This window comes from Salvelinus namaycush, chromosome 37 (genome assembly GCF_016432855.1).
Source record: "Salvelinus namaycush isolate Seneca chromosome 37, SaNama_1.0, whole genome shotgun sequence".
Lineage (NCBI taxonomy): Eukaryota > Metazoa > Chordata > Actinopteri > Salmoniformes > Salmonidae > Salvelinus > Salvelinus namaycush.
The window spans coordinates 10,313,237-10,339,994 of NC_052343.1; the positions used below are offsets into that span (position 1 = coordinate 10,313,237).

General features: G+C 42.4%; 2 protein-coding genes across 3 annotated transcripts; one reads left to right on the forward strand and one right to left on the reverse strand.

Moving 5' to 3' along the window:
• Positions 1–415: 415 nt before the first annotated feature.
• On the reverse strand, positions 416–4,846 carry LOC120031094 (lysosomal thioesterase PPT2-A-like). The gene is made up of 8 exons (XM_038976670.1): positions 4,563–4,846; positions 2,348–2,501; positions 2,163–2,258; positions 1,813–1,920; positions 1,582–1,665; positions 1,160–1,244; positions 942–996; positions 416–843 (listed from the first exon to the last, which is right to left on the reverse strand). The coding sequence occupies exons 1-8, from the start codon at positions 4,716–4,718 to the stop codon at positions 700–702; spliced, it is 882 nt and encodes a 293-aa protein (XP_038832598.1). The 5' UTR covers positions 4,719–4,846; the 3' UTR covers positions 416–699.
• A 408-nt stretch (positions 4,847–5,254) lies between these two features.
• On the forward strand, positions 5,255–25,153 carry LOC120031092 (pre-mRNA-splicing factor ATP-dependent RNA helicase DHX16-like). Of its 2 annotated transcripts, none has more exons than XM_038976668.1 (21): positions 5,255–5,498; positions 6,230–6,432; positions 6,536–6,768; positions 7,115–7,292; positions 7,406–7,462; positions 7,619–7,873; positions 8,057–8,293; positions 8,568–8,759; positions 9,007–9,117; positions 9,232–9,347; positions 9,527–9,737; positions 10,129–10,227; positions 11,059–11,211; positions 15,003–15,143; positions 15,366–15,528; positions 15,755–15,873; positions 18,113–18,180; positions 18,410–18,572; positions 18,935–19,096; positions 22,514–22,687; positions 24,422–25,153. In XM_038976668.1, the coding sequence occupies exons 2-21, from the start codon at positions 6,235–6,237 to the stop codon at positions 24,548–24,550; spliced, it is 3,159 nt and encodes a 1,052-aa protein (XP_038832596.1). In that variant the 5' UTR covers positions 5,255–5,498; positions 6,230–6,234; the 3' UTR covers positions 24,551–25,153. The 2 variants fall into 2 exon arrangements, with proteins under 2 accessions (XP_038832596.1, XP_038832597.1); XM_038976669.1 differs by having other exon boundaries at positions 7,118–7,292.
• The last annotated feature ends 1,605 nt before the right edge of the window (positions 25,154–26,758 follow it).

Sequence of the window (26,758 nt, forward strand, 5' to 3'; positions counted from 1 at the left end):
TGTATTCATTACGATGATTCTGTTGCGAAACGTTTCGTAAACGGAACGAAACGGGGAGGGACCTACCTGAATTTGTCCAATAGAAAATCTCTGTTTGACCTAATGATTACACCCGTTTTGAGAAGTGAATGGCCGTATGTCAATAGTCCATTTGATTATTTTCATAGGCACACTTTTCATTGGTAATGTACAGTGTCAGAGCTCCTCCCTCAACTAATAGCGACAATGGAATGAAATTCAAGTTTATGCAACATTATAGATTACATTTGATTCTGATGGCAATCATTCCCAGAATATAGCCCCCCCATCCTTATGTAACTTGGAAATGTGCATGCTTGGGCGATTGTGTGCCAACATGGTAGTCCAATGTTCTGTAATCATTTTGAAGATTCAGTCAAATATAAAGATTATACACTATCACACAGATTTATTCAAAGAGAGAAACAAGTCTAATTCACCAGGAGAAGAGTGAAAGCATTGGGCAAGAGCACACCATGTGAAATTTAGTTACATTCGGTGTATTTCCTATTACTGCACAAAAAACACTTGATTTCGCTGTTTCATAATCACAGATAAACAATAATGTATAAAAATATAGAATAGGCACTACATACAACTATGGCATGTCAATCAAAGACAATTTGCAGAACCATTTCTGTGAACATTATATTTAGTGTGTATGTGTGAACGTGAGCATGTTCATGTCAGCCACTCCTCTATGCAGTCTCTGAACACCGTCTCATTCCAATGCCAATAGCCGTGCTTCACTCCTGAGAGCACATACACAGCCAGGTCTCCACGAGCATGCAGTGTCTTCAGCCCAAACGAATCCCTACCGTACCACTATTCAAATGAGAGAGACAGAGAAGCACATAGTTATCCATCACATTAGGACATGAACATTATCAATGATGGTAGATGGTACCATTAAAGTAACTTACTTCCTGGTTCTTCATCTCAACAATGGTTTCGTTAATGTCATAAAATCCAAAGTGACTGATTGGAGAGAACAGACATGGTTAGTCCAATAGGTATATAGTGTCACTAGTGTCGAGCCCACGTCTCAGAGATGCAACCAATGTGTGTGTAAGAATGCAGGATATACAACAGGGCAATTCATTTAGTATAAAATAATGGTGGTGATGGTGACCATGGATACCTGGACTCCCATGGTGTAATCACACCGTCATCTGGTCCTCCAATCAACACCAGCTTGTTGATACGCAGGAAATTCTTCCTCCACTCTGATGATTAGAGAGAGATACATTTATTTGTTCTGAGAGTGAGGGTAACTATGTCGCTCCACATTTTATAGAATTTACAACTACTTAGGACAACAGTGTCAGTAGGGCCAGACTGAATCTGCAGTTTTATCAAATATATATTGAGAAAGAAATTTAAGCCAAACATAATATGTTGCTACAAAATGTTTGTCCATTATGCAGACAAGACAGTGTGAAAGGAGAAGTAAGGAACTTTGCTGGAGATTTTGTCTGGCCCTTATCAGTTAATGGTACTAATCTAATCTAGATTTTCAATTTTGGATACTGAGATATCTGCAGTAGGAATGAATTTCAGTACCTGTCATTTCCCTGTGTGGTCTTTCTCCATTCAGCAGGGCCAGATAATTGCTGCTCTTCAGGAAGCGTTCTCTTTGGTGTGGGTCTGGTAGGACAAAACATTTTGGTGCAAGCACAAAGGAACAGTTGTGAGCCTCTTTACTGTACTCAGATACACATCTACAAACGAATGTTCTGGTTCTCTATTTGTTCGACACCGAAGTTCCCCTTTAACTACTCAATTCTCTCTTACCATTCCAGAAGTTGCAGATGGACCATTTCTGTCCTACTGAAGAGTAACACACGTGAAAAACACGGGCCTTTAGATAGTGAGGAAAAAACATTTTCAGAATGTCTGTGTCTGTGGGAGAAGCACAACGAAAAGGCTAGTAAAAATGTGTGTGGTGTGTGGAACATATCTGTTTCAAATTTACACACGGCTTGCAAAGTTTCACTTTTTATTTGAAATGTGAGACATTAATATAATTTGTTTTGCTTTGTTGTATGACAAAAAGCAAAATTTCATTGTGTTAAAGAGCTATACCTAGGCCTTGCCTGATAAAAGAAAAAATTACTTAGGAGAAGAAAGTGACCATCACTGACCTCCATACTGGCCAGCCTGTGGTGATGAGAGGGAGATGAAGGACTGGACATTATGGTCAGGAAGTGTAGAAAGAAGTCCTCGACATATCAGACCTCCTAAGAGAAGCAGGGGAAGACAGCATTAAGCGGAAAGCGCTATATCTCTACATCTTGTTCCAAAAATGCTAAATAACTGAGATAGAGACCTTGTGAGAAGCAGATAAGATGGATGCCATTCTCTGCCTCCTGCATGATTGGATAGAGCAACTTTTTGAAGCCCTGCACCTGCACCCACAGTGGCTTCAGGCTGGCCATGTTATCATACAGATCTATCACTGACACGTTGGTACCTGGATGGGCCTGTCAAAAGAATACATCAGCTTATATTGCAAGTTACAAGAAAAAAACAATGTACCTGAAACATGTTATCCTATCATATTATATTAAAAATAAAGAGAGACGCACACTCCATATATAAACTCCCAGTAATTTATTGGGTATATACCAACATTTCTGCATCACTGTGCCTTCTTCAGGGTAATGTCATGATTACTTGAACCAGGTTATGTAGGCAACCAATGACAATAGTGAGGGGTGTGTCATAATGATTAAGTTAATTAGAATGAATTAGTGAAACTGTTAAAAAAACAATCCTATCATATTATAACATACATTATAAACTGGGTGGTTCGAGCCCTGAATGCTGATTGGCTGAACGCTGTGGTATATCAGACCGTATACCACAGGTGTGAAAAAACATGTATTTTTACTGCTCTAATTATGTTGGTAACCAGTTTATAATAACAATAAGGCACTACGGATGTTTGTGGTATATTTCCAATACACCACAGCTAAGGGCTGTATCCAGGCACTCCACGTCGTGCATAAGAACACCCCTTAGCCGTGGTATATTGGCCATATACCACACCCCGCCTCCCGGGCATTATTGCTTAAATATAACACAGGTATGATGCAAAATTACTTGTTTACTGTTCCAATTACATTGGTAACCAGTTTATAATAGCAATAAGACACCTCAGGGGTTTGTGGTATGTTGGCAATAAACCACAGGTAAGGGCTGTATCCAGGCACTCCACATTGCGTTGTTATGTATGACAGACATTTGTATCACAGGTGCACTAAAACAGGATCTGATCAAATTCTCACTTCACGTGAAACTGAGGTGGATGCTTTTTTGCCTTCTTAGTGCTTTTATTTAAGGATACAAGTTTTAATATTTCTACATATTATTTATGAGTTACTAGGTGTAAAACATTTTGGTGGCCCCAAAAACATATTTTATCACTCACACACTGTATAAAGTACTCTCACTTTCTTTTTCCCCCCACATAAGTATCCATGGAAACAGTTTCACATGAAGTGAGAATTTGATCAGATCTTGTTTTAGTGCACCTGTGATACAAATGTATATCATACATAACATTCTATTCCTCTAAAAACCTGTGGCCATTTTCCTGTTAAACATTCTCCAGAGAGAAAAAAGCAGATGTTCAAGTCATCCAGTCATAATTTCCCCAATACCAAGAGCAAACACAATGTTTTCAGCCTGTAATATTGGCCCATCATATCATTATACTGAGGCCCGAGAGGGTGTGGTATATGGCCAATATACCATGGCTAAGGGCTGTTCTCATGAACAACGCAATGTGTTCCTGGGTACAGCAACATGGAGTGGCTGGATACAGCCCTTACCCATGGTTATTGGCAATATACCACAAACCCCTGAGGTTCCTTATTGATATTATAAACTGGTTATCTACATAATTAGAACAGCAAACAAGTCATTTTGCATCATACCCGTGGTATATTTAAGCAATAAGGCTGGGTGGCGGGGTGTGGTGCAGTATATGGCCAATATACCACGGCTAAGGGCTGTTCTTAAGCACGACATAATGCGGAGTGCCTGGATACAGCCCTTAGAGCAGCCCTTAGCCGTGGTGTATTGGCAATATACCACAAACACCCGAGGTGCCTTATTGTTATTATAAACTGGTTACCAACATAATTAGGGAAGTAAAAATACATGTTTTTCATACCCGTGGTATACGGTCTGATATACCACGGCTTTCAGCCAATCAGCATTCACTGCTCAAACCACCCAGTTTTGAAGAATCTCAAATATAAAATATATTTTGATTTATTTAACACTTTTTTGGTTATTACATGATTCCAAATGTGTTATTTCATAGTTGTCTCCCCTATTATTCGACAATGTAGAAAATAGTAAAAAATAAAGAAAAACTCTTGAATGAGTAGGTGTGTCCAAACTTTTGACTGGTACTGTACACCTCAATGATCTAATCAGTCTCAATTTACATAATACTTGTTTTCTTTTCTGTTTAATAAGTATATAATTATGGTTAAATGTGTGTTGTAGAGGCTTGGCCTCTACAAACGTACCTCTTGTATCAAACGACTCATCATAAGGAATTGTTTAGGACCGTCAAAGAGGCCGTGAACAATGATGACAGGTTTGTACCCAAGTGTTCCGGCCAGGTTAACTCCACATAAGAGCAGCAGAAGTCCATTGACATTGATGTCCAACGACGTTCTCATTTTCAATTAAACCACCGATAAATAAAGTTTGATTCCTTCAGCGTGCAGGATAGAACAATTGGTTGCATCACCCTAGCATAAATGAAAATGGACATTTAAGTTCCAGTTTACTATGTTAACCTACTTTCATTATTACACATCTGTTGTGGTGTTCGCGGAAGAAGACACTCCTCTTCCTCCTTTATCATCTTAATTCAATGGCTAGCCTCGCTCGACTTTGAGTGTTTGGTGCCATCAATTTAATTCACTATGATTCAATGGTCACTACACGCACTTTAAGGGAGTTTTACGCTTTCCAGTCTGTGGATGAATTCCACTCACAAAAAGTCTTTAACCATTGAGTGTAATGCAAAATGCCTCATAAACTTATGGTATTAACAACGACCGATGTAAGTAGCAGATGTGCCATCATTTGGACAAACAAAATGCGCAGTGCACACTTGTTCTGATTGAGTTGTTCTGTACACCTCCACCAGGGGGCAGAATCCGATCAGAGACTTATTGAAATACGTGTTTCCACTTCCGGTTGTCGCACCATGGATGGAGTGGGTAGCTAGCAAGAAGTTGTGGATAAGTTTTGCTTAACAAGTGTAATTGAAACCAACATGACTGTTGTTAGTATTGACTTCGCTTGTTAGTTAAACGTCCACTTATTAGCCAGGCGTGAAGCAAATTAACCTAAACTGAGCTCGTTTGTTTTGCTAAGCTTGCTAGCTACTGTATGTTGTGCTGTTTTCATAGATCACCACCATGTTCATTGCGTGAAGGTTTCAAAACAAGGTAAGGTGGCTAGCTAGATACCTATCAATGTAATGAATAGTTTTCAGATCGTCAAAGAGCAAATAAAGGAGGGAAAGAAAAGCTAGAGGGCTTTCATTTCCGTAGTTCCTACTTAAGATCATGCAGCGGATCTATTCCGTTTTACAATTAAGCAGTAAGGGAACTCCACATGAGGCTGTTCTCCTGCACGACGCAGCGCGCCCCGGTGGTGCCTTATTGCTATAAACTGGTTACCAACGTAATTAGAGTAGTTAAAATACATGTTTTGTCATACCCGTGGTATATTGTCAAAAATATTTTTACTGATCTAATTACATTGTTAAACCAGTTTATAATACCTTTAAGGCCCCTTGCGGTATATGGCCAATATACCATGGGTAAGGGCTGTATCCAGCCACTTCACGTTGCTTCGTGCCTAAGAACAGCCCATAGTCACATACCACACCCTCTCCTGCCTTATTGCTTCAATATACCCTTGTGTAGCATATGAATCTTGCTGTGCCAGCCATTCCCTGCTACATCATCACCATTGCTACAGAATGACATTTTATATACCAAGCACAGGAGGTTGGTGGCACCTTAATTGAGGAGAACTGGCTCGTGGTAATGACTGGAGCGGGATAAGCAATTATTATGAGCCGTTTTCCCCTCAGCAGCCTCCTGTGATACCTAGTACTGTACAACTCTCGGTCTACATCTACTGTAGCTAACTGATTTTGTCTCCCAATTAGGCAAAATGGCAAACCTAGAACAATGGGTGAGCGACAGTCTGCACGACATCCTTGGCCTTAGTGACAGATATGTCGCCCAGTTCATGATTGGCTCCGCGCGTAAATCCTCGAGCTCTCAAGGCTTTGTGGCCCACCTCAAGTCGACGGGCACCATCGACATTAATCAGAGAGTGATCGCCTTTGCACAGGAACTGTATGAAAAGGTAAAATGATTTGCTTTCTTTGTGTTTTAACTGCGTGCTTGTTTCTTATTTTTACTGTGGTTATTATGAGCATCTAGAAATGACTTTCATCTATGTGTTTCAGATTCCTCGTAAGCAAGTGGTTGAAAAGCCAGCCAGAGCGATAGAGCGACACGTCATGGAGATTGAGAGGAAGAATCGAACTTACACCCTACTGTCGGACAGCGAGAGTGACGGAGAGGCAGTGAGAGAGAGGGAGAAGGAGAAGAAGAAAAGTAAAGACAGAGGCGATAAGAGGAAGCACCTCAGGAAAAGGGAGGAGAGTCAATCATCTAGTGAAGAGGAGACCCCTAAAAGGTAATCAACCTGGAATAGAGTTTCATGTTGCTTGCTTGTGACAGGTTCTACCTGCTTTCCTCTCTTTTGTTGCTTTTTAGCTAAATGTTGACAGCTGTATTTGACTTGTATGGACTTCAGGGAGACAGGATGCAGCTTCAGGAGTCTATGGTCTCATTAACTGACTTGCAACCATAAATACATTACAAAAATGAAGCCAGTTACCCGGGAATATTTTGATTGTTTTCATGCTGTGTAGTCTTGATTTTTTCAGCTGCTACTCCTCAGTGGCTTCAATGCCTGCTTGAACAAGCCTCCACTTAGATTGTATGATTTGAGTTTCTAAAAGGCCCTTTCTCTTTCTCAGTAGTAAGCTGGGCCATGGCGACCAGAAGTCCAGTAAGAAGGATGATGAGGAGGAGGAGTGGGAGAAGGAAGAGAGAGAACGCGTACTGGATCTGGAAGAGAGGGATGCCTTTGCCGAACGAATGAAACTAAAGGACAAAGACAAGACGAGGAACATCATGGAGAGAACGGACAAGAAGGTGGGATTGACTATCAAAATGATGGGACCCAACCCAGTACATTTGACTTACTAGTGTACTTGTAGGTGTGTTTTGATTTTTGGCTAAATGTTTTTCCATGACCTTTTCACCAGGGCTACGAGGAGGCTCAGAAAAGACTAAAGATGGCAGAGGAGGATCACAAGAAAATCGTGAGCACATTATCAAATTCACAGTAACTTATTGTATAATAGACTATCGTCTAGGTATAAAAAAAAACAGTAGAAATAGAATTACTAGAACAGGGAGAGCCCCTCAGACTCATTATATGACTATGGTCACCACCTATCTTCTCGTCTTTTCTATAGCTTCCAGAGTTGCGGAAGGAGTCTCGCAGGAACTACCTGTCCAAGAGAGAGGCTGAGAAGCTGGAGGACCTGGAGGCAGAGATAGCCGACGAGGAGTACCTGTTCTCCACGGACGCGCTGACGGAGAGGGAGCGGAAGGAGCTGGAGTACAAGCGCAACCTCCGAGACCTGGCCAAGGACTACAAGAAAGCCGGCGACAAGGAGAAAGAGGAGAGGAAGAACAGATACTACATGCCGGAGGAGAAGAGGAGTAAAGTAAGGAGGAGATAGTTGGCTGGTAATGGTCCTGCCATGGATAGCCAGTACTCTTGTTGAAATGGAGATATGTGAAACACTAAGATCCGGGGCTTGATTATATATATCTCGCTCACTCTATTTCCCTCTTCCTCTGTCCCTCCCTCTATCTCCGACCCTCTCTCTCTTTCTCCATCTCTCTAGGATATTCCCCAGAGGGACATGGAGCTGGAGTTGGAGATGCCCATGGAGGGTGGAGGAGAGCAGGGTCGCTGGGAGGAGGAGAGGTTGAAGACCGCCTCGCTCAGCTTCGGGGCCAAGAAGGAGAGGGAGAAAGGGTTGAAGGCAGAAAGAGAGAAGTACCAGCTGATCCTGGAGGAGGACGAGATGATCAACTTTGTCAGCAGTGCCGTCATCATGAAGGGAACCCAGGATGAAAAGGTTGGTTGACACTAACTTTTATAATTGAAGCGTTTATCTCTGATAGATTGCAAGGAATAGAGCTATAATTATGGATGTTAGTCGAACAAAATATTGTAATAATTCAAATTCAGAAAATATTTAACATTCCATACATATTCAATAGCAATCAACAAGTACACACCTGAGCTTCTGGAGCATTTCTAACTGTGCCAAGGACAAATTTCCATGTCACAATGAACAATACAGTGCAATTGCAATATTGTCTTCATCTCTGTATGCTGTGTGTCTCCAGGAGCAGGAGCAGGCAGCCTTGTCCCAGGCGGAGGTCCAGAAGCAGTCCATCCAGGAAGTGAGACGCAGCTTGCCCGTGTTCCCCTACAGAGAGGACCTGCTCCTGGCCATCCAGCAGCACCAGATCCTGGTCATCGAGGGAGAGACGGGCTCCGGCAAGACCACCCAGATCCCCCAGTTCCTCATGGAGTCGGTGGGTACACGTTATTCAAGGGCCACGTCCATAAACATTATTATGGACACACATCAAAGAGGTTAGAGAAAAGCAGAGGACACATTTCCATTGGACATTTTGTGTATATTTGACAAAGTCGTCTTGAATCTTCAGTGTTTTGTCCCCCCAATTTTTTTGTAGTCTTCCAACCTGATCCATTTGTGGCATTATGCTTTTCTGTGTATGTTATCTTTGTTGACCTGTTGTCTGGGTTTAAATCTCCTAGGGATACAATGATGGAGGCATGAAGATTGGGTGTACCCAGCCCCGTAGAGTGGCCGCCATGTCCGTAGCAGCCAGGGTGGCACAAGAAGTGGGCGTCAAGCTGGGCAACGAGGTGAAAATGGCACAACCGCTCTCTTTCACTCTGATGAAGCATAAATTATTCTTACTGTATATGGTAGAAAACATAAACTAACCTTATTTGTCCAACCACCCCTTTCTTCCTCAGGTAGGCTACAGTATTCGTTTTGAGGACTGTACGTCGGAGAGGACAGTACTCAAATACATGACTGATGGAATGTTGCTCAGAGAGTTCCTGACAGAGCCTGATCTGGCCAGCTACAGGTACCACTATATGCCCCATCTGTCCTTATCTTTAGATATGTTTTCCATATGTGGAGGTTTATGTTTAAAAGTGGTATATTGTGTTTTACAAAAATAAGAAATGAAATAATTCCGTGCCATATTGTTTACAGTCAGTATGGATAACAATACATGATCAATGATCCCTTCCCCTCTCTCAGTGTGGTCCTCATTGATGAGGCCCACGAGCGGACGCTGCACACAGACATCCTGTTTGGTCTGATCAAGGACATTGCCCGGTTCCGTCCAGACCTGAAGGTGCTGGTGGCCAGCGCCACCTTGGACACAGAGCGCTTCTCCTGCTTCTTTGACGACGCTCCGGTATTCAGAATCCCCGGCAGGAGGTTCCCTGTGGACATCTTCTACACTAAGGTACCTCTGCTGACCATCTGTATAGTGAAATGGCCTCAGGACAAAGATTGCATCCCCTTTCTCCACCGTTCTCCCGAAGTGTGCACTTGCGCATTTCCCACGATGGATTTAACATGAAAACTCCCTCCGGGCAATGTTTAAACCAATATAGAGCCTTTTAAATCTGCGACAGGAAGTGAGCAAGTGCACTCTTTGAGAGAAGGCGGAAGAAACGGAATGCAGCCATATGCATAACTTTGAATGACTGTAAATACCTTTTAGAATGTGAATCATTTCACTCGTGAGAAGTGATGGATGATACTAATGTAAGTCAAAGATGGAGGCCAATTATCTGTTCTATTGTACGTTTTGCTCTCTGGTATTGTTTACTATTTCTCTCTCTCTCTCTCAGGCTCCTGAGGCCGACTACCTGGAGGCCTGTGTTGTGTCGGTGCTACAGATCCACGTCACACAGCCCCCTGGAGACTGTCTGGTCTTCCTCACTGGACAGGTCTGGCACACTCGCACCTTGACCCCTCACCTCAACGCTGACATTCACATTACATCAGCTACTACATCATCTACCTCGGCTACTACGTCACATTACATCTGCTCTCACTCAACATCAGATCCTACATCAGTCACTACACATTAGCTAGGCCTATTACAAATCACACTGCATCTCATAAATCACACTACATCTGGTAAATCACACTACATCTCATAAATCACACTACATCTCATAAATCACACTACATCTCATAAATCACACTACATCTGGTAAATCACACTACATCTGGTAAATCACACTACATCTCATAAATCACACTACATCTGGTAAATCACACTACATCTCATAAATCACACTACATCTCATAAATCACACTACATCTCATAAATCACACTACATCTGGTAAATCACACTACATCTGGTAAATCACACTACATCTGGAAATCACACTACATCTGGTAAATCACACTACATCTGGTAAATCACACTACATCAGCAACCATCTTAAGTCTATTCATTCTGTATGTGGCTCTTTAATGTGTAGGGTGCCGTCTTTCGGATGGGACGTTAAACGGTTGTCCTGACTCTCTGTGGTCTCTAAAAGATCCCCTGGCACTTATCGTAAGAGTAGGGGGTGTTAACCCCGGTGTCCTGGCTAAATCTAGCCCTCATACCACCTAATCATCCCAGCTTCCAATTGGCTCATTCATCTCTCCTCCCCTGTAACTATTCTCCAGGTCATTCCTGTAGATGAGAATGTGTTCTCAGTCAACTTACTTTCTGCCAAGGTGTCTGTCCTTACCGCTCTCCCGTCTCTCTCTATTTCCACAGGAGGAGATTGAGACTTGCTGTGAGCTGCTGCAGGAGAGATGCAGGCGTCTGGGTTCTAAGATATCGGAGCTCCTGGTGCTTCCCATCTACGCCAACCTACCTTCCGACATGCAGGCCAAGATCTTCAGCCCCACACCCCCTGGCTCACGCAAGGTGAGAGGACCTCTTCTGTCCATTTACACTTGGGCCACTAGGGGGTGCTCAAGGACCACTTTGGAAATATGTTTTATCTTCTGTGATCAAATAATGTAAAAAAATATATGTATGCATTATTTTCTTTACCCAAATGGAAATCCAACTCAACCTAGGTTATTGTAGATTTCATGCTGCACTTATGTCAATGTAGTAGATTCTATTCTACTATGTCATCTGGCGCATTTTACGCTAATGGCGCCGAAGGAGTTGGCCGCCGCTTTACGATCCTGTAACCGATTGTGCTATTGTGTATGTTTTTTCACATTATTTTTAACTTATTTTGTACATAATGTTTCTGCCACCGTGTCTTTTGACCGAAAAGAGCTTCTCGATATCAGGGCAGCGATTACTCACCCCGTACTGGAGGAATTCTTCTTCTTCAACGAGTCGGACAGGAAGGATTTACTCCAGACACACGACGAGGCCCTCATCCCCGTCATTCGCAGGAGCGAAAAGACGGAGATATCTCGGACGACGGTCCGTCGCCTTTACCATCGGTCCTTTTAGACAACAATCAATCGATAAATAAAATAGACGAACTACGAGCACTTATATCCAACCAACGAGACATTAAAAACTGTAAAAACTTATGTTTCACCGAGCCATGGCTGAACGACGAACATGATTAACATACAGCTGGCGGGTATTAAGATTTTTCGGCAGAATAGAACAGCGGCCTCTGGTAAGACAAGAGGCGGCGGCCTATGTATATTTGTAAACAATAGCTGGTGCATGAAATCTAAGGAAGTCTTGAGGTTTTGCTCGCCTGAGGTAGAGTATCTCATGATAAGCTGTAGACCACACTATTTACCAAGAGTTTTCATAGCTGTCTATATACCACCGCAGACCAATGCTGGCACTAAGACCGGACTCAATGAGCTGTATACAGCCATAAGCAAACAGGAAAACGCACATCCAGAGGTGGCGCTCCTAGTGGCCGGGGACTTGAATGCAGGGAAACTCAAATCAGTTTTACCTAATTTCTATCAGCATGTTAAATGTGCAACCAGACGGGAAAAATACTCTAGACCACCTTTACTCCACACACAGAGACTCGTACAAAGCTCTCCCTCACCCTCCATTTGGCAAATCTGACCATAATTCTATCCTCCTGATTCCTGCTTACAAGCAAAAACTAAAGCAGGAAGCACCAGTGACTCGGTCAATAAGAAAGTGGTCAGATGAAGAAGATGCTAAGCTACAGGACTGTTTTGCTAGCACAGACTGGAATATGTTCCGGGATTCTTCTGATGGCATTGAGGGGTATACCACATCAGTCATTGGCTTCATCAATAAGTGCATCGACGATGTCGTCCCCACAGTGACCATGCATACATACCCCAACCAGAATCCCTGGATTACAGGCCCCATCCGCACTGAGCAAACGGGTACAGTTGCCGCTTTCAAGGAGCGGGACTCTAACCCGGAAGCTTATAAGAAATCCAGCTATGCCCTCCGACGAACCATCAAACAGGCAAAGTGTCAATACAGGACTAAGATTGTAATACACCGGCTCCAACGCACGTCGGATGTGGCAGGGCTTGCAAACTATTACAGACTACAAAGGGAAGCACAGCCAAGAGCTGCCCAGTGACACGAACCTACCAGACGAGCTAAATTACTTCTATGCTCGCTTCAGGGCGAGTAACACTGAAACATGCATGAGAGCAAGAGCTGTTCCGGACGACTGTGTGATCACGCTCTCCGCAGCCGATGTGAGTAATACCTTTAAACAGGTCAACATTCACAAGGCCGTAGGGCCAGATGGATTACCAGGACGTGTACTCCGAGCATGCGCTGACCAACTGGCAAGTGTCTTCACTGACATTTTCAACCTGTCCCTGACTGAGTCTGTAATACCAAAATGTTTTAAGCAGACCACCATAGTCCCTGTGCCCAAGAACACAAAGGTAACCTGCCTAAATGACTACTGACCCGTAGCACTCACGTCTGTAGCCATGAAGTGCTTTGAAAGGCTGGTCATGGCTCACATCAACACCATTATCCCAGAAACCCTAGACCCACTCCAATTTGCATACCGCCCCAACAGATCCACAGATGATGCAGTCTCTATTGCACTCCACACTGCCCTTTCCCACCTGGACAAAAGGAACACCTATGTAAAAATGCTATTCATTGACTACAGCTCAGCGATCAACACCATAGTGCCCTCAAAGCTCATCAATAAGCTAAGGACCCTGGGACTAAACACCTCCCTCTACAACTGGATCCTGGACTTCCTGACGTGCCACCGCCAGGTGGTAATGGTAGGGAACAACACATCCGGCACGCTGATCCTCAACACGGGGGCCCCTCGGGTGCGTGCTCAGTCCCCCCTGTACTCCCTGTTCACTAATGACTGCATGGCCAGGTAAGACTCCAACACCACCATCAAGTTTACCGATGACACAACAGTGGTAGGCCTGATCAGCGACAACGATGAGACAGCCTATAGGGAGGAGGTCAGAGACCTGGCCGTGTGGTGCAAGGACAACAACCTCTCCCTCAACGTGATCAAGACAAAGGAGATGATTGCGGACTACAGGAAAAGGAGGACCAAGCACCCTCCCATTCTCATTGACGGGGCTGTAGTGGAGCAGGTTGAGAGCTTCAAGTTCCTTGGTGTCCACATCACCAACAAACTATCATGGTCCAAGCACACCAAGACAGTTGTGAAGAGGGCAATACAAAGCCTATTCCCCCTCAGAAGACTGAAAAGATTTGGCATGGGTCCTCAGATCCTCAAAAGGTTCTACAGCTGCACCATCAAGAGCATCCTGACTGGTTGGATCACTGCCTGGTATGGCAACTGCTCGGCCTCCGACCGCAAAGCACCACAGAGGGTAGTGCTTACATCACTGGGACCAAGCTTCCTGCCATCCAGGACCTCTATACCAGGTAGTGTCAGAGGAAGGCCCTGAAAATTGTCAAAGACTCCAGCCACCCTAGTCATAGACTGTTCTCTCAGCTACCACACGGCAAGCGGTACCGGAGTGACAAGTCAAGGTCCAAATAGCTACTTAACAGCTTCTACCCCCAAGCCATAAGACTCCTGAACAGCTAATCAAAGGGCTACCCAGACCCCTCTTTTATGCTGCTGCTATTCTGTTTCTAATCTATGCATAGTGACTTTAACTCTACCTACATGTACATATTACCTCGACTAACCGGTGCCCCCGCACATGGACTCTGTACCGGCACCCCCTGTATAAAGCCTTGCTTGTTATTTTACTGCTGCGGTTTAATTATTTGTTTGTTTTATTTTCTACCGATCCATTTTTTACTGAATACTTAACCAACAATGCTTTTTTTTTTTTTTTAAGGGCTTGTAAGTAAGCATTTCACGGTAAGGTGTACACCTGTTGGCCATGTTCTTGGCCACGTTCTCCACCCGGCACAGCCAGAAGAGGACTGGCCACCCCTCATAGCCTGGTTCCTCTCTAGGTTTCTTCCTAGGTTTTGGCCTTTCTAGGGAGTTTTTCCTAGCCACCGTGCTTCTACACTTGCATTGCTTGCTGTTTGGGGTTTTAGGATGGTTTCTGTACAAAACTTTGAGATATCAGCTGATGTAAGAAGGGCTATATAAATACATTTGATTTGTATTCGTCGCATGTGACAAATAACATTTGATTTGACCACTTAAGACATCATTCTTCAGATTCCTGCCTCCATGTTTCTCATTCTCTTGTGGTGTTGTGTACCAACACATTATCTGATGTACAAAGTGTCCTCTCTCTGCGTGTCCTTAGGTGGTGGTGGCCACTAACATTGCGGAGACCTCTCTAACCATCGATGGGATCATATACGTCATAGATCCAGGCTTCTGCAAGCAGAAGAGCTATAACGCCCGCACTGGGATGGAGTCTCTGATTGTCACGCCTTGCTCACGGGTAACACGCTAGTTTGGTTTTCAAACGAGCCATTTTGTTGTCATTGTCAGAGAAAGTGTCATTCATGTGGCTCTTATTGGGGTTGTTGTACCGTGGTTGTGGGAGAGGCCTCTTGCCAGTATTTCAAACACCTGTTTCTTTGACTGTCATTTTTGTAGATTTAGTTCTCTGGACAACATTCTGACCGTTTGCTGATTCCATCTGTGTTTTGATCCACCACAGGCCTCAGCCAATCAGCGAGCAGGTCGTGCAGGCAGAGTGGCCGCTGGGAAGTGTTTCCGTCTCTACACTGCGTGGGCGTTTAAACACGAGATGGAGGAGTCCACCGTGCCCGAGATCCAGCGAACTAACCTGGGAAACGTGGTGCTACTGCTCAAGAGCTTGGGTACGGAACAAACTCTTTATAAGTCATGTCGCAGTGCTAAATAAGAGAACACGTTTTAAAAAGCACAGAAGTCCTCTTGAAGTAATCCACTGAAGTATAGTCTGTAGTTGACTATTATGAGTTTGACTTACTTGACTTAGTGGAGCAAAGGGCCTCATTATGAGCGTCTCAAACCCACGTGTCGATTTGTTTTACATTGGAGTGGCGTATATTTTTTTCCCGACAGGAATTAATGACCTCATCCACTTTGACTTCATGGACCCGCCCCCTCACGAGACCCTGGTGCTAGCTCTGGAGCAGCTGTACGCACTGGGTGCGCTCAACCACCTCGGAGAGCTCACCAAGGTAACTAACGCCTGACTGTCTATCAAAACCCCGGCACCATTCAATCGCATTGGCACCGTTCCCTCCTCCCTTGTTAAATCAGTTGAATAAGAAAAAGGCTTCTACGGCTATCCCATCTCAATTTATTGTTGGAGATAAGACCTGTAGTGATCCTGATGTTATCTCGTGAATCGAATAACTTTTTTGCGAATGTTGGTTCCTCTCTGTCAACGAAAATCAAAAACATTTATGGAAATCCCTTGGGTTACATTAAGGGACATTTTCCTTCTCTGCTTTAGTTTGATCCACCTGATGTAATGGAGGCGATTGGTAACTTAAAGAAATCAGCAGCAAGTCATGATGAGGTACCTTTTTGGTGAAATCATTGTCTTCCTCCATTATTGAGCCTTTAACGTACATCTTTACCAAATCAATGCAAACTGGTGTTGTTCCTAAAGATTTGAAAATTGCCAAAGTTATCCCCCTCTATATATCTGGGGTTGCAAGATATTTTACAAATTATTGCACAGTATCTGTACTACTGTGTTTTTCTAAAATCCTAGAGAAACTGTTGTATAAAAGAATGTTGAAACATTTAAACCAACACTATTCTATATGACCACCAATATGTTTTTTGGTAAAACTAATCTACAGATTTGGCTCTTACAACTTGTGGATAAACTCTTTACAGGCCCGAACAACAATGAATACGCTCTTGGCATCTTTCTAGATTTATCCAAAGTGTTTGACAGGGTTGATCATGAAATATTACTTGCTAAATTGCATTATTACGGTTTAAATTATTATACGTGGCTATATAATTATGTTTATGATAGAGAACTGTTCCGTACCCAAGCTCTTGAGCAGTAGCACTACATTGCCCAGGTTAGTTCTCTGGATCTCGGGCACGGTGGACTCCTCCATCTCATGTTTAAATGCCCACAAACCAAATCTGCCAGGGTCAAGATATCCTGTGGCATTCCACAGGGTTCGATCCTTGGACCTTGGTTATTACTAATCTATATCAATGACCTTGATGCTGTGTCTTCTACCGTACTTCCCATTCTTTTTGCTGAGGATACAAATTTTATTTTATCACACGAGAATTTCGATTCACTAATCAACGAAGCCAACTCAGTTTTCTGAATTTCCATATAAACAAATGATCTTTTAAATGTAATAAAAAATCCAACTTCGTTGTATTTACTGGTAAGAATCAGATATATTTTTATAAGAGCCAGAATCTCAATTGGTGGGAATGAAATGAACCAGGTTTAATCTACAACATTCCTAGGTGTTCTAGTTGATGAAAAGTTGTCCTGGAAAGATCATATTCACTTTGTGTGCAGCAAAGTGTTGAAGTCCTTTGGTATCATCAGAAAGATTAGTGGTTTGGGTCATCAGGCTTGCTTCCTGACACTATACCTCAGCTTAATTTACCCATATATTATTTACTGCAATATTGTCTGGGCCAGTACATATGCTTTCTACCTACACAAATGACTCATCACACAAATAAACGTACAAGACTAGCCACCTCCTCTAACTACTTGGCTCCAGCTCTCCCTCCATTTAAGAAACTCAATATATTGTCTATCTACAACATTAATATACTCAAATGATGCACCTTCATCTACAAATACACATGCCTCCCAGACAATCCACCTAAACCCTTCAATGGTTAATTCAGGTTAATTCCCAAATCCATGCATACACAAGACACCTTTACCCTTCCCACTGCCGCACCTCACATAGTCAGTTCTCTAGCAGATACAGAGGGTTCGTACTCTGGAATTCCTATCTTCACATTGCCAAAACATCATCATCCCTCAATAACTTCAAGCGTAGATTAGGGGTCAGCCCGATGACCCAAACTACCTCCATGTAGCCTAACTCTCTCTCACACACACACACACATAATCAAACATGTTTTTTCTTCTATACTGAGTATGTCATGTACAGTTATAATTAGTATGCTTTGTTTAACTGATTGAAAACCTTTTTTTGTTCTTATATATTTTTTGGGGTGTGGTTGCTTGTTTTATTTTTATCTGTACTGTTTTGTCTTTCCCTTTTATTCTTTGGTGAGAATAAATCAAACCTAAAAAGTGCAAATGACCTCTGGGAATGAAGGGAGGATATATAATAGGGCAAATCGATTCCATCACCATTAGGCAGGTGAATGAACATATTGGCTTCTAATACCTTTGAAAGGTGACTATTTGATGTGAAAGGTCATGTCATGTGTGTTGTGTTCCAGTTGGGCCGCAGGATGGCTGAGCTGCCGGTGGACCCTATGCTGAGCAAGATGATCCTGGCCTCAGAACAGTGAGTCTCTATGGCAATCCTGGCACTGGCATGGAATGAATGTAGTTTTATTATTATTATTCTGTTACCTTGCTCATCATTCCCCTTTCTCTCTTTTTTTCTCTCACCCCCCCAATCAATAATTTATTTTATTCTTATTACAAAAGTGCTTTATTGACAATTATTCAACAGGACATGAAACCCCTTAATGTATTTCACTAAACTTTCCCATCTTCCTCTGTCTCTCCAGGTATAAGTGTTCTGAGGAGGTGTTGACCATCGCGGCCATGCTGTCTGTGAACAACTCCATCTTCTACCGGCCCAAAGACAAGGTGGTTCACGCCGACAATGCCAGGCAGAACTTTGTGGTGCCCGGAGGAGACCATATGGTGCTGCTTAACGTCTACACACAGGTCAGGAGGATTGGGTTTGATAGTTAAGATAAAGATGTGATACTACCCCACTTTGTTTCCACTTGTCTCATATAAGGGATCAGGGTAGCAGTTCTGGGTCATATTCATTTGGCACCAACTGTAAAAATAAAAAAGAGACAAACATGGAGGATCTTCATCTTCGTTTTTCTGTTGCAAACCATTTAGCCATGGTAATGCCCTAATGCAGGGGAAGGCAACTATGTTCAGCAGCGGGCTGATTTTTGTCGGAGCGGATGGTGTGGGTGCCGGAACATAATTATAATTATTTGTACAAAAAGTTTGGGAAATGCTGTTCTATGTTTTTTCAGTCTGTGATATTGACTGCTTCATTTGTCCCTCAGTGGCTGGAGAGTGGCTACTCCACCCAGTGGTGCTATGAGAACTTCATCCAGTTCCGCTCCATGAAGCGGGCACGGGATGTCAGGGAGCAGCTGGAGGGCCTGATGGACAGGATCGAGGTGGAGGTGTGCAGCTCAGGCGGAGACATGGTACCCATCCGCAAGGTCGGTGTGACTGTGAACGCACACTAACCATGAACATACCTTATAACCGCTTAACCATGAACACACCTTAAAACCGCTTAACCATGAACACACCTTAAAACCGCTTAACCATGAACATACCTTAAAACCGCTTAACCATGAACATACCTTAAAACCGCTTAACCATGAACACACCTTAAAACCGCTTAACCATGAACATACCTTTAAAACCGCTTAACCATGAACATACCTTTAAAACCGCTTAACCATGAACATACCTTTAAAACCGCTTAACCATGAACACACCTTAAAACAGCTTAACCATGAACATACCTTAAAACAGCTTAACCATGAACATACCTTAAAACCGCTTAACCATGAACATACCTTAAAACAGCTGGACCATGAACATACCTTAAAACAGCTGGACCATGAACATACCTTAAAACAGCTGGACCATGAACATACCTTAAAACAGCTGGACCATGAACATACCTTAAAACAGCTGGACCATGAACATACCTTAAAACCGCTTAACCATGAACATACCTTAAAACCGCTTAACCATGAACATACCTTAAAACCGCTTAACCATGAACATACCTTAAAACAGCTTAACCATGAACATACCTTAAAACAGCTGGACCATGAACATACCTTAAACCCGCTTAACCATGAACATACCTTAAAACCGCTTAACCATGAACACACCTTAAAACAGCTTAACCATGAACATACCTTAAAACCGCTTAACCATGAACATACCTTAAAACAGCTGGACCATGAACATACCTTAAAACCGCTTAACCATGAACATACCTTAAAACCGCTTAACCATGAACATACCTTAAAACAGCTGGACCATGAACATACCTTAAAACAGCTGGACCATGAACATACCTTAAAACCGCTTAACCATGAACATACCTTAAAACAGCTTGACCATGAACATACCTTAAAACAGCTTAACCATGAACATACCTTAAAACAGCTTGACCATGAACATACCTTAAAACAGCTTAACCATGAACATACCTTAAAACAGCTGGACCATGAACATACCTTAAAACCGCTTAACCATGAACATACCTTAAAACCGCTTAACCATGAACATACCTTAAAACAGCTGGACCATGAACATACCTTAAAACCGCTTAACCATGAACATACCTTAAAACAGCTGGACCATGAACATACCTTAAAACCGCTTAACCATGAACATACCTTAAAACCGCTTAACCATGAACATACCTTAAAACAGCTGGACCATGAACATACCTTAAAACCGCTTAACCATGAACATACCTTAAAACCGCTTAACCATGAACATACCTTAAAACCGCTTAACCATGAACATACCTTAAAACCGCTTAACCATGAACATACCTTAAAACAGCTGGACCATGAACATACCTTAAAACCGCTTAACCATGAACATACCTTAAAACAGCTTGACCATGAACATACCTTAAAACAGCTTAACCATGAACATACCTTAAAACAGCTGGACCATGAACATACCTTAAAACCGCTGGACCATGAACATACCTTAAAACCGCTTAACCATGAACATACCTTAAAACAGCTGGACCATGAACATACCTTAAAACCGCTTAACCATGAACATACCTTAAAACAGCTGGACCATGAACATACCTTAAAACCGCTTAACCATGAACATACCTTAAAACAGCTGGACCATGAACATACCTTAAAACCGCTTAACCATGAACATACCTTAAAACCGCTTAACCATGAACATACCTTAAAACCGCTTAACCATGAACATACCTTAAAACCGCTTAACCATGAACATACCTTAAAACCGCTTAACCATGAACATACCTTAAAACCGCTTAACCATGAACATACCTTAAAACAGCTGGACCATGAACATACCTTAAAACCGCTTAACCATGAACATACCTTAAAACAGCTTGACCATGAACATACCTTAAAACAGCTTGACCATGAACATACCTTAAAACAGCTTAACCATGAACATACCTTAAAACAGCTGGACCATGAACATACCTTAAAACCGCTTAACCATGAACATACCTTAAAACCGCTTAACCATGAACATACCTTAAAACAGCTGGACCATGAACATACCTTAAAACAGCTGGACCATGAACATACCTTAAAACCGCTTAACCATGAACATACCTTAAAACCGCTTAACCATGAACATACCTTAAAACCGCTTAACCATGAACATACCTTAAAACCGCTTAACCATGAACATACCTTAAAACAGCTGGACCATGAACATACCTTAAAACAGCTGGACCATGAACATACCTTAAACCCGCTTAACCATGAACATACCTTAAAACAGCTTGACCATGAACATACCTTAAAACAGCTTAACCATGAACATACCTTAAAACAGCTGGACCATGAACATACCTTAAAACCGCTGGACCATGAACATACCTTAAAACAGCTGGACCATGAACATACCTTAAAACCGCTGGACCATGAACATACCTTAAAACCGCTGGACCATGAACATACCTTAAAACAGCTGGACCATGAACATACCTTAAAACCGCTGGACCATGAACATACCTTAAAACCGCTGGACCATGAACATACCTTAAAACCGCTGGACCATGAACATACCTTAAAACCGCTTAACCATGAACATACCTTAAAACCGCTTAACCATGAACATACCTTAAAACCGTTTCCTCTAGTTAACCATGTATTTTTTTTAAACACCCTCCTGGAGTGTAGACCAGTGTTTCCCAACCCCAGTCCTCGGGTACCCCCAAACAGCACACCTGATTCAACTTGTCATCTAAACGTCAAGCCCTCCATGTTGAATCAGGTGTTTTTATCTGGATACAACTAAAAGTGTGCTGTTGGGGGTACAGGAGCACAGTTCTTAAAACAGTTCTTAAATCATGCCGGGTGTTAAGCCGGCCACTCCGTTGGAGAGGCAGGTTGAGTTCACTTAATATGCATCTGAATGGACGCTCCGTGCTTTCCCAATTCCCAACTTCATCATCACAGTCCATTCTCCAGTGAAACTGATACACAAGAACTCCCCAAAAGGCAGTCCGTGGGTGTTTTTATTTGGCCCCCCCCAAGTTTAAAAAAATCCACAATCAGCTCAAAGTGATTTTAATTTAGGACACCTCTTCCCAAGTATTCCCACGCATAAATAGAGAAGCATATGTGATCGTATGAAATCAAGGTTTGAAAGGACTCTGTTTTTGTCAAATACTATATCTGTTTGGGATTTTTGCGGTCAATTTTCACCATCTCAGTAACATGATCACTCATACTCTCTCACAGCGTGCACACATAGAATCACTCATACATCCTCTCTTTGTCTCTCTCTCTCTCACTGATACTTCATTTAAAAATATGTATTTTGACCTCAAATGAACAACCATGTTAAATAAATATGTTCTCTCCTTCTCTCAGGCAGTGACGGCAGGGTATTTCTACCACACGGCGCGGCTTAGCAAGGGGGGCTACAAGACAGTGAAGCACCAGCAGACAGTCTACGTCCACCCCAACAGCTCCCTGTTCGAGGAGCAGCCCCGTTGGCTCATCTACCACGAGCTGGTCTTCACCACCAAGGAGTTCATGAGACAGGTCTGGCATCAGTACTAGTAGACTTGTGGTCATGTTTGTGTGTATGTTTCTCCGTGTGAGGCAGATCTGGAAGCAATCCACCACCGTGAAGGGCAAAGTAAAACTTTAGGGGAGAGTTGTTGCTGTCTTGTTGTAATATCAAGTGACTCCAGGTAGCATTGTCTTTGTATACAGTATTATATACAGTACCTTCGGAAAGTATTCAGACCCCTTGACTTTTTCCAAATTTTGTTACAGCCTTATTCTAAAATGGATTAAATAATTACAAATTCTCAGAAATCTACACACAATAACCCATAATGACAAAACGATAACAGGTTTTTAGGAATTTTTGCTGGAGGTCATTTTGCAGGGCTCTGGCAGTGCTCCTCCTTGCACAAAGGCGGAGGTAGCGGTCCTGCTGCTGGGTTGTTGCCCTCCTACGGCCTCCTCCACGTCTCCTGATGTACTGGCCTGTCTCCTGGTAGCGCCTCCATGCTCTGGACACTACGCTGACAGACACAGCAAACCTTGCCACAGCTCGCATTGATGTGCCATCCTGGATGAGCTGCACTACCTGAGCCACTTGTGTGGGTTGTAGACTCCGTCTCATGCTACCACTAGAGTGAAAGCACCGCCAGCATTCAAAAGTGACCAAAACATCTGCCAGGAAGCATAGGAACTGAGAAGTGGTCTGTGGTCACCACCTGTAGAATCACTCCTTTATTGGGGGTGTCTTGCTAATTGCCTATAATTTCCACCTTTTGTCTATTCCATTTGCACAACAGCATGTGAAATTTATTGTCAATCAGTGTTGCTTCCTAAGTGGACAGTTTGATTTCACAGAAGTGTGATTGACTTGGAGTTACATTGTGTTGTTTAAGTGTTCCCTTTATTTTTTTTGAGCAGTGTATATTAAAAATAAACAACAGAAATATCTTATTTACGTAAGTATTCAGACCCTTTGCTATGAGACTCGAAATTGAGATCGGATGAATCCTGTTTCAGTTGATAATCCTTGATGTTTCCACAACTTGATTGGAGTCCACCTGTGGTAAATTCAATTGATTGGACATGATTTGAAAAGGCACACACCTGTCTATATAAGGTCCTACAGTTGACAGTGCATGTCAGAGCAAAACCCAAGCCATGAGTTCGAAGGAACAAGGCACACCTGTTAATTGAAATGCATTCCAGGTGACTACCTCGTGAAGCTGGTTGAAAGAATGCCAAGAGTGCAAAGCTGTCATCAAGGCAAAGAAAGGGTGGCTATTTGAAGAATCTCACATCTTAAATATATTTAATTTGTTTAACACTTTTTTTGGTTACTACTTAATTCCATGTGTGTTATTTCATAGTTTTGATGTCTTCACTATTATTCTACAATGTAGAAAATAGTCCAAGTAAAGAAAAACCCTGGAATGAGTAGGTGTGTCCAAACTTTTGACTGGTACTGTATATTAGCAAACATTTCTAAACTTGGTTTTGCTTTATCATTATTGGGTGTAGATTGAGGGGGAAAATGTGTATTTATTTTATCAATTTTAGAATAAGGCTGCAACGTAACCTAATGTGTAAAAAGTCAAGGGGTCTGAATACTTTCCGAATGCACTGTACATAATGTATGTTGAGATTTAAGCTGCATGGGACAGAATGAATACGATTTTAAGGGGAAGGAAGGTGCTGTTATTCTTACATTGAATTCATGTAAATATATTTTCCCCCTTTTATTCGAACCTCTTTCTCTGCCTCAAGGTGATTGAGATAGACAGCAGCTGGCTGCTGGAGGTGGCTCCCCACTACTACAAGAACAAGGAGCTGGAGGACAGCAGCAGTAAGAAGATGCCTCGCAAACAGGGCAAGGCCAAGGAAGAGCTGGGCTAAGGACAGGAGCTAGAAAAGACAGAGACTTTCTCCCCTCAGAGATAGACAGCCAAGCAGGGCTGCCATAAGGAACTGTGATATAAAAAAAACTTTGGGGCCCTTGAGCCCAAAAAAAAAGAAACTGGATAAAAACTTGTATGGTTATGGGCTTATTTATCATAAACCACCTATCGGAGCTAGACGAGCTTGATGATAAGGAAATGTTATGCACTTGGACTGTCACAGAGTTTCCTGTGTCTGGTATGTTGCAGGGTCCGGGGTGAAGATTCCCCTAAGTACAGATCTAGGATCCGCTTCCCATGCCCTAACCATTAGGGCTGAAATGCAAAACTGACCCAATATCAGTGTATAGGGGGGTAACTTCACCCTACTCCATGATGCAGAAACAGCAGCAAGACAGATCAAAACAAATGACTACTCCAACTGACATGGCTACTGCTTTGTACGTAATGGCCAATAACTACCAGAGAGTTTGCCTATTTACTTTCCTTAAATAGTTAACTTTTGTTTCCCAATGTCTGGGTGTTGTTGGGGTTGTAAATGTCTTTTCTTGTCCCAATTACACCTACCAGACTGAAATAAAACAGTGCTGTGTGTGTTTGACTTCAGTGTGTTTCTGCTGTCGTCTCTTTCTTTTTCTATGGGAATAAACTTTTAACAGGCACTTGCTTTGTCCTGTGACTAGCTTAGGAGCTAAGTGTTTGTTTTTGTTAACATGGGTGTGTCTGACAGTTTACATAGTTGCTAACATGAACATTTGTCAATGCCTGTCCCCATTATTCATTAACCTTATGATAGCCCATACATAGAATTAGCTACTTCTTCCTGTCTTTGATTTACCTGTATGAGGAAGTTCAGAGTATCGGGGCTATATTTAGGTTGCTGCTTTGCCTGTTTGAATGGCACAGGATAATGTTTTTCTACCAGTAACATGTAAATCCTGGGATCACGGTTTGTTAGTTGAAGTATGTTTTTTTGGGTTATGATTTTCTGGGATCAGCCAATTTCAAACAACTGAAGCGTGATGGGATTTTAGGATTATGTGCACATTAGTTTGACTGTAGTGGCTTCGAGAATGTTTTCAACTGAATGAAATTATTTAGAAGAGTAACATTCTGGCTGATGTGCATTGGACTTTTAAGCGTAATGTCATAGAAACCGCAGAAGGTTCTTCTGCTGTAGTTGGTGGGTTGTTGGTATTTTTCTGTGAGGTTTGCTAAATGAAATGACAAATCAGGATTACATGCGCTTCTATGGCCTATTTTTTTTTTCAACCCTTTAAACATTAGTTTACCTAAAAAGGCTTAGTGAATGAAATTATTTACACATTTTTCGTTCTGGGTGAAGTTCATTGGACCTCAATGTTTTCATATAAAGTGCATAATGGTGTTGCTGAACCATTGCAGATAGCATTGATTGCTTTTGGGTGGATCCTGTTTATCTTGTCATTATGGTAAACCTGCACGTGATGCGTTAGTCTAATGCCAGAAAAACACTGTAGGTATGACACGTATTCATCATGACATGAGTGCATTGGACAGGTCGGTGCTCTGCTTCAAGAGCCTTGTGGAGTTTTCCATGCAGCCGATCACTTACCTGTCCAACAGCAGACAAGGAAACAAACACATTCTAGTCTGTAGAATGTCAAACATTAATTTGGAATGTGGGACTTAAAGTTAGATGATAAACAACTGTAGTGGCCATTAGAAATAAATTAGCATTAAGGACATTTTAATACAATTTATGTGAAGATTGACATGTCATGAAAGCTTCAAATGTTTACACACGCAGACATGGAAAACACTATCTGACAGTGGTACCCAGACTACCCACATTACAGTTCTACAGGTTCCATAAACTATGTACAAATACACACAATGTGATAAAAAAACATCCGGCGATAACAGTTTACCCTCACATTTCACAGACGCACACAAACATGAGGCAGTGGTTTAATGCCAAATAAACTGATACAACTGGTCAGACGAGAGAGAGCGATACACCGCAGATGTAAAAGGGAAGGATGAAGGAGGAATATAAAGAGGAAATACCGTACACAGATTGACAGAGAGAGAAGGGAAAGGAGAGAAATTAACAGAGGGGGAAAACTGGAGGAGTAAGGTTCACTTGGCATGTTAGTGTCTCGGTGTGTCTCAATGGAGATGCAAGGGACTCACTGAATGGGATATTCTCCACTGGGAAAGTACT

Excerpts from the sequence above, each read along its gene's own strand:
- LOC120031092 (XM_038976668.1), top strand. The coding sequence starts at position 6,235 with ATGGCAAACCTAGAACAATGGGTGAGCGACAGTCTGCACGACATCCTT. Across the intron at positions 7,463-7,618 it reads AGGAGGATCACAAGAAAATC|CTTCCAGAGTTGCGGAAGGA; the intron begins GTGAGCACATTA and ends TCTTTTCTATAG. Across the intron at positions 11,212-15,002 it reads CACCCCCTGGCTCACGCAAG|GTGGTGGTGGCCACTAACAT; the intron begins GTGAGAGGACCT and ends GCGTGTCCTTAG.
- LOC120031094 (XM_038976670.1), bottom strand. The coding sequence starts at position 4,718 with ATGAGAACGTCGTTGGACATCAATGTCAATGGACTTCTGCTGCTCTTA. Across the intron at positions 2,259-2,347 it reads TCTTATCTGCTTCTCACAAG|GAGGTCTGATATGTCGAGGA; the intron begins GTCTCTATCTCA and ends TGCTTCTCTTAG. Across the intron at positions 844-941 it reads TTGAGATGAAGAACCAGGAA|TGGTACGGTAGGGATTCGTT; the intron begins GTAAGTTACTTT and ends TCATTTGAATAG.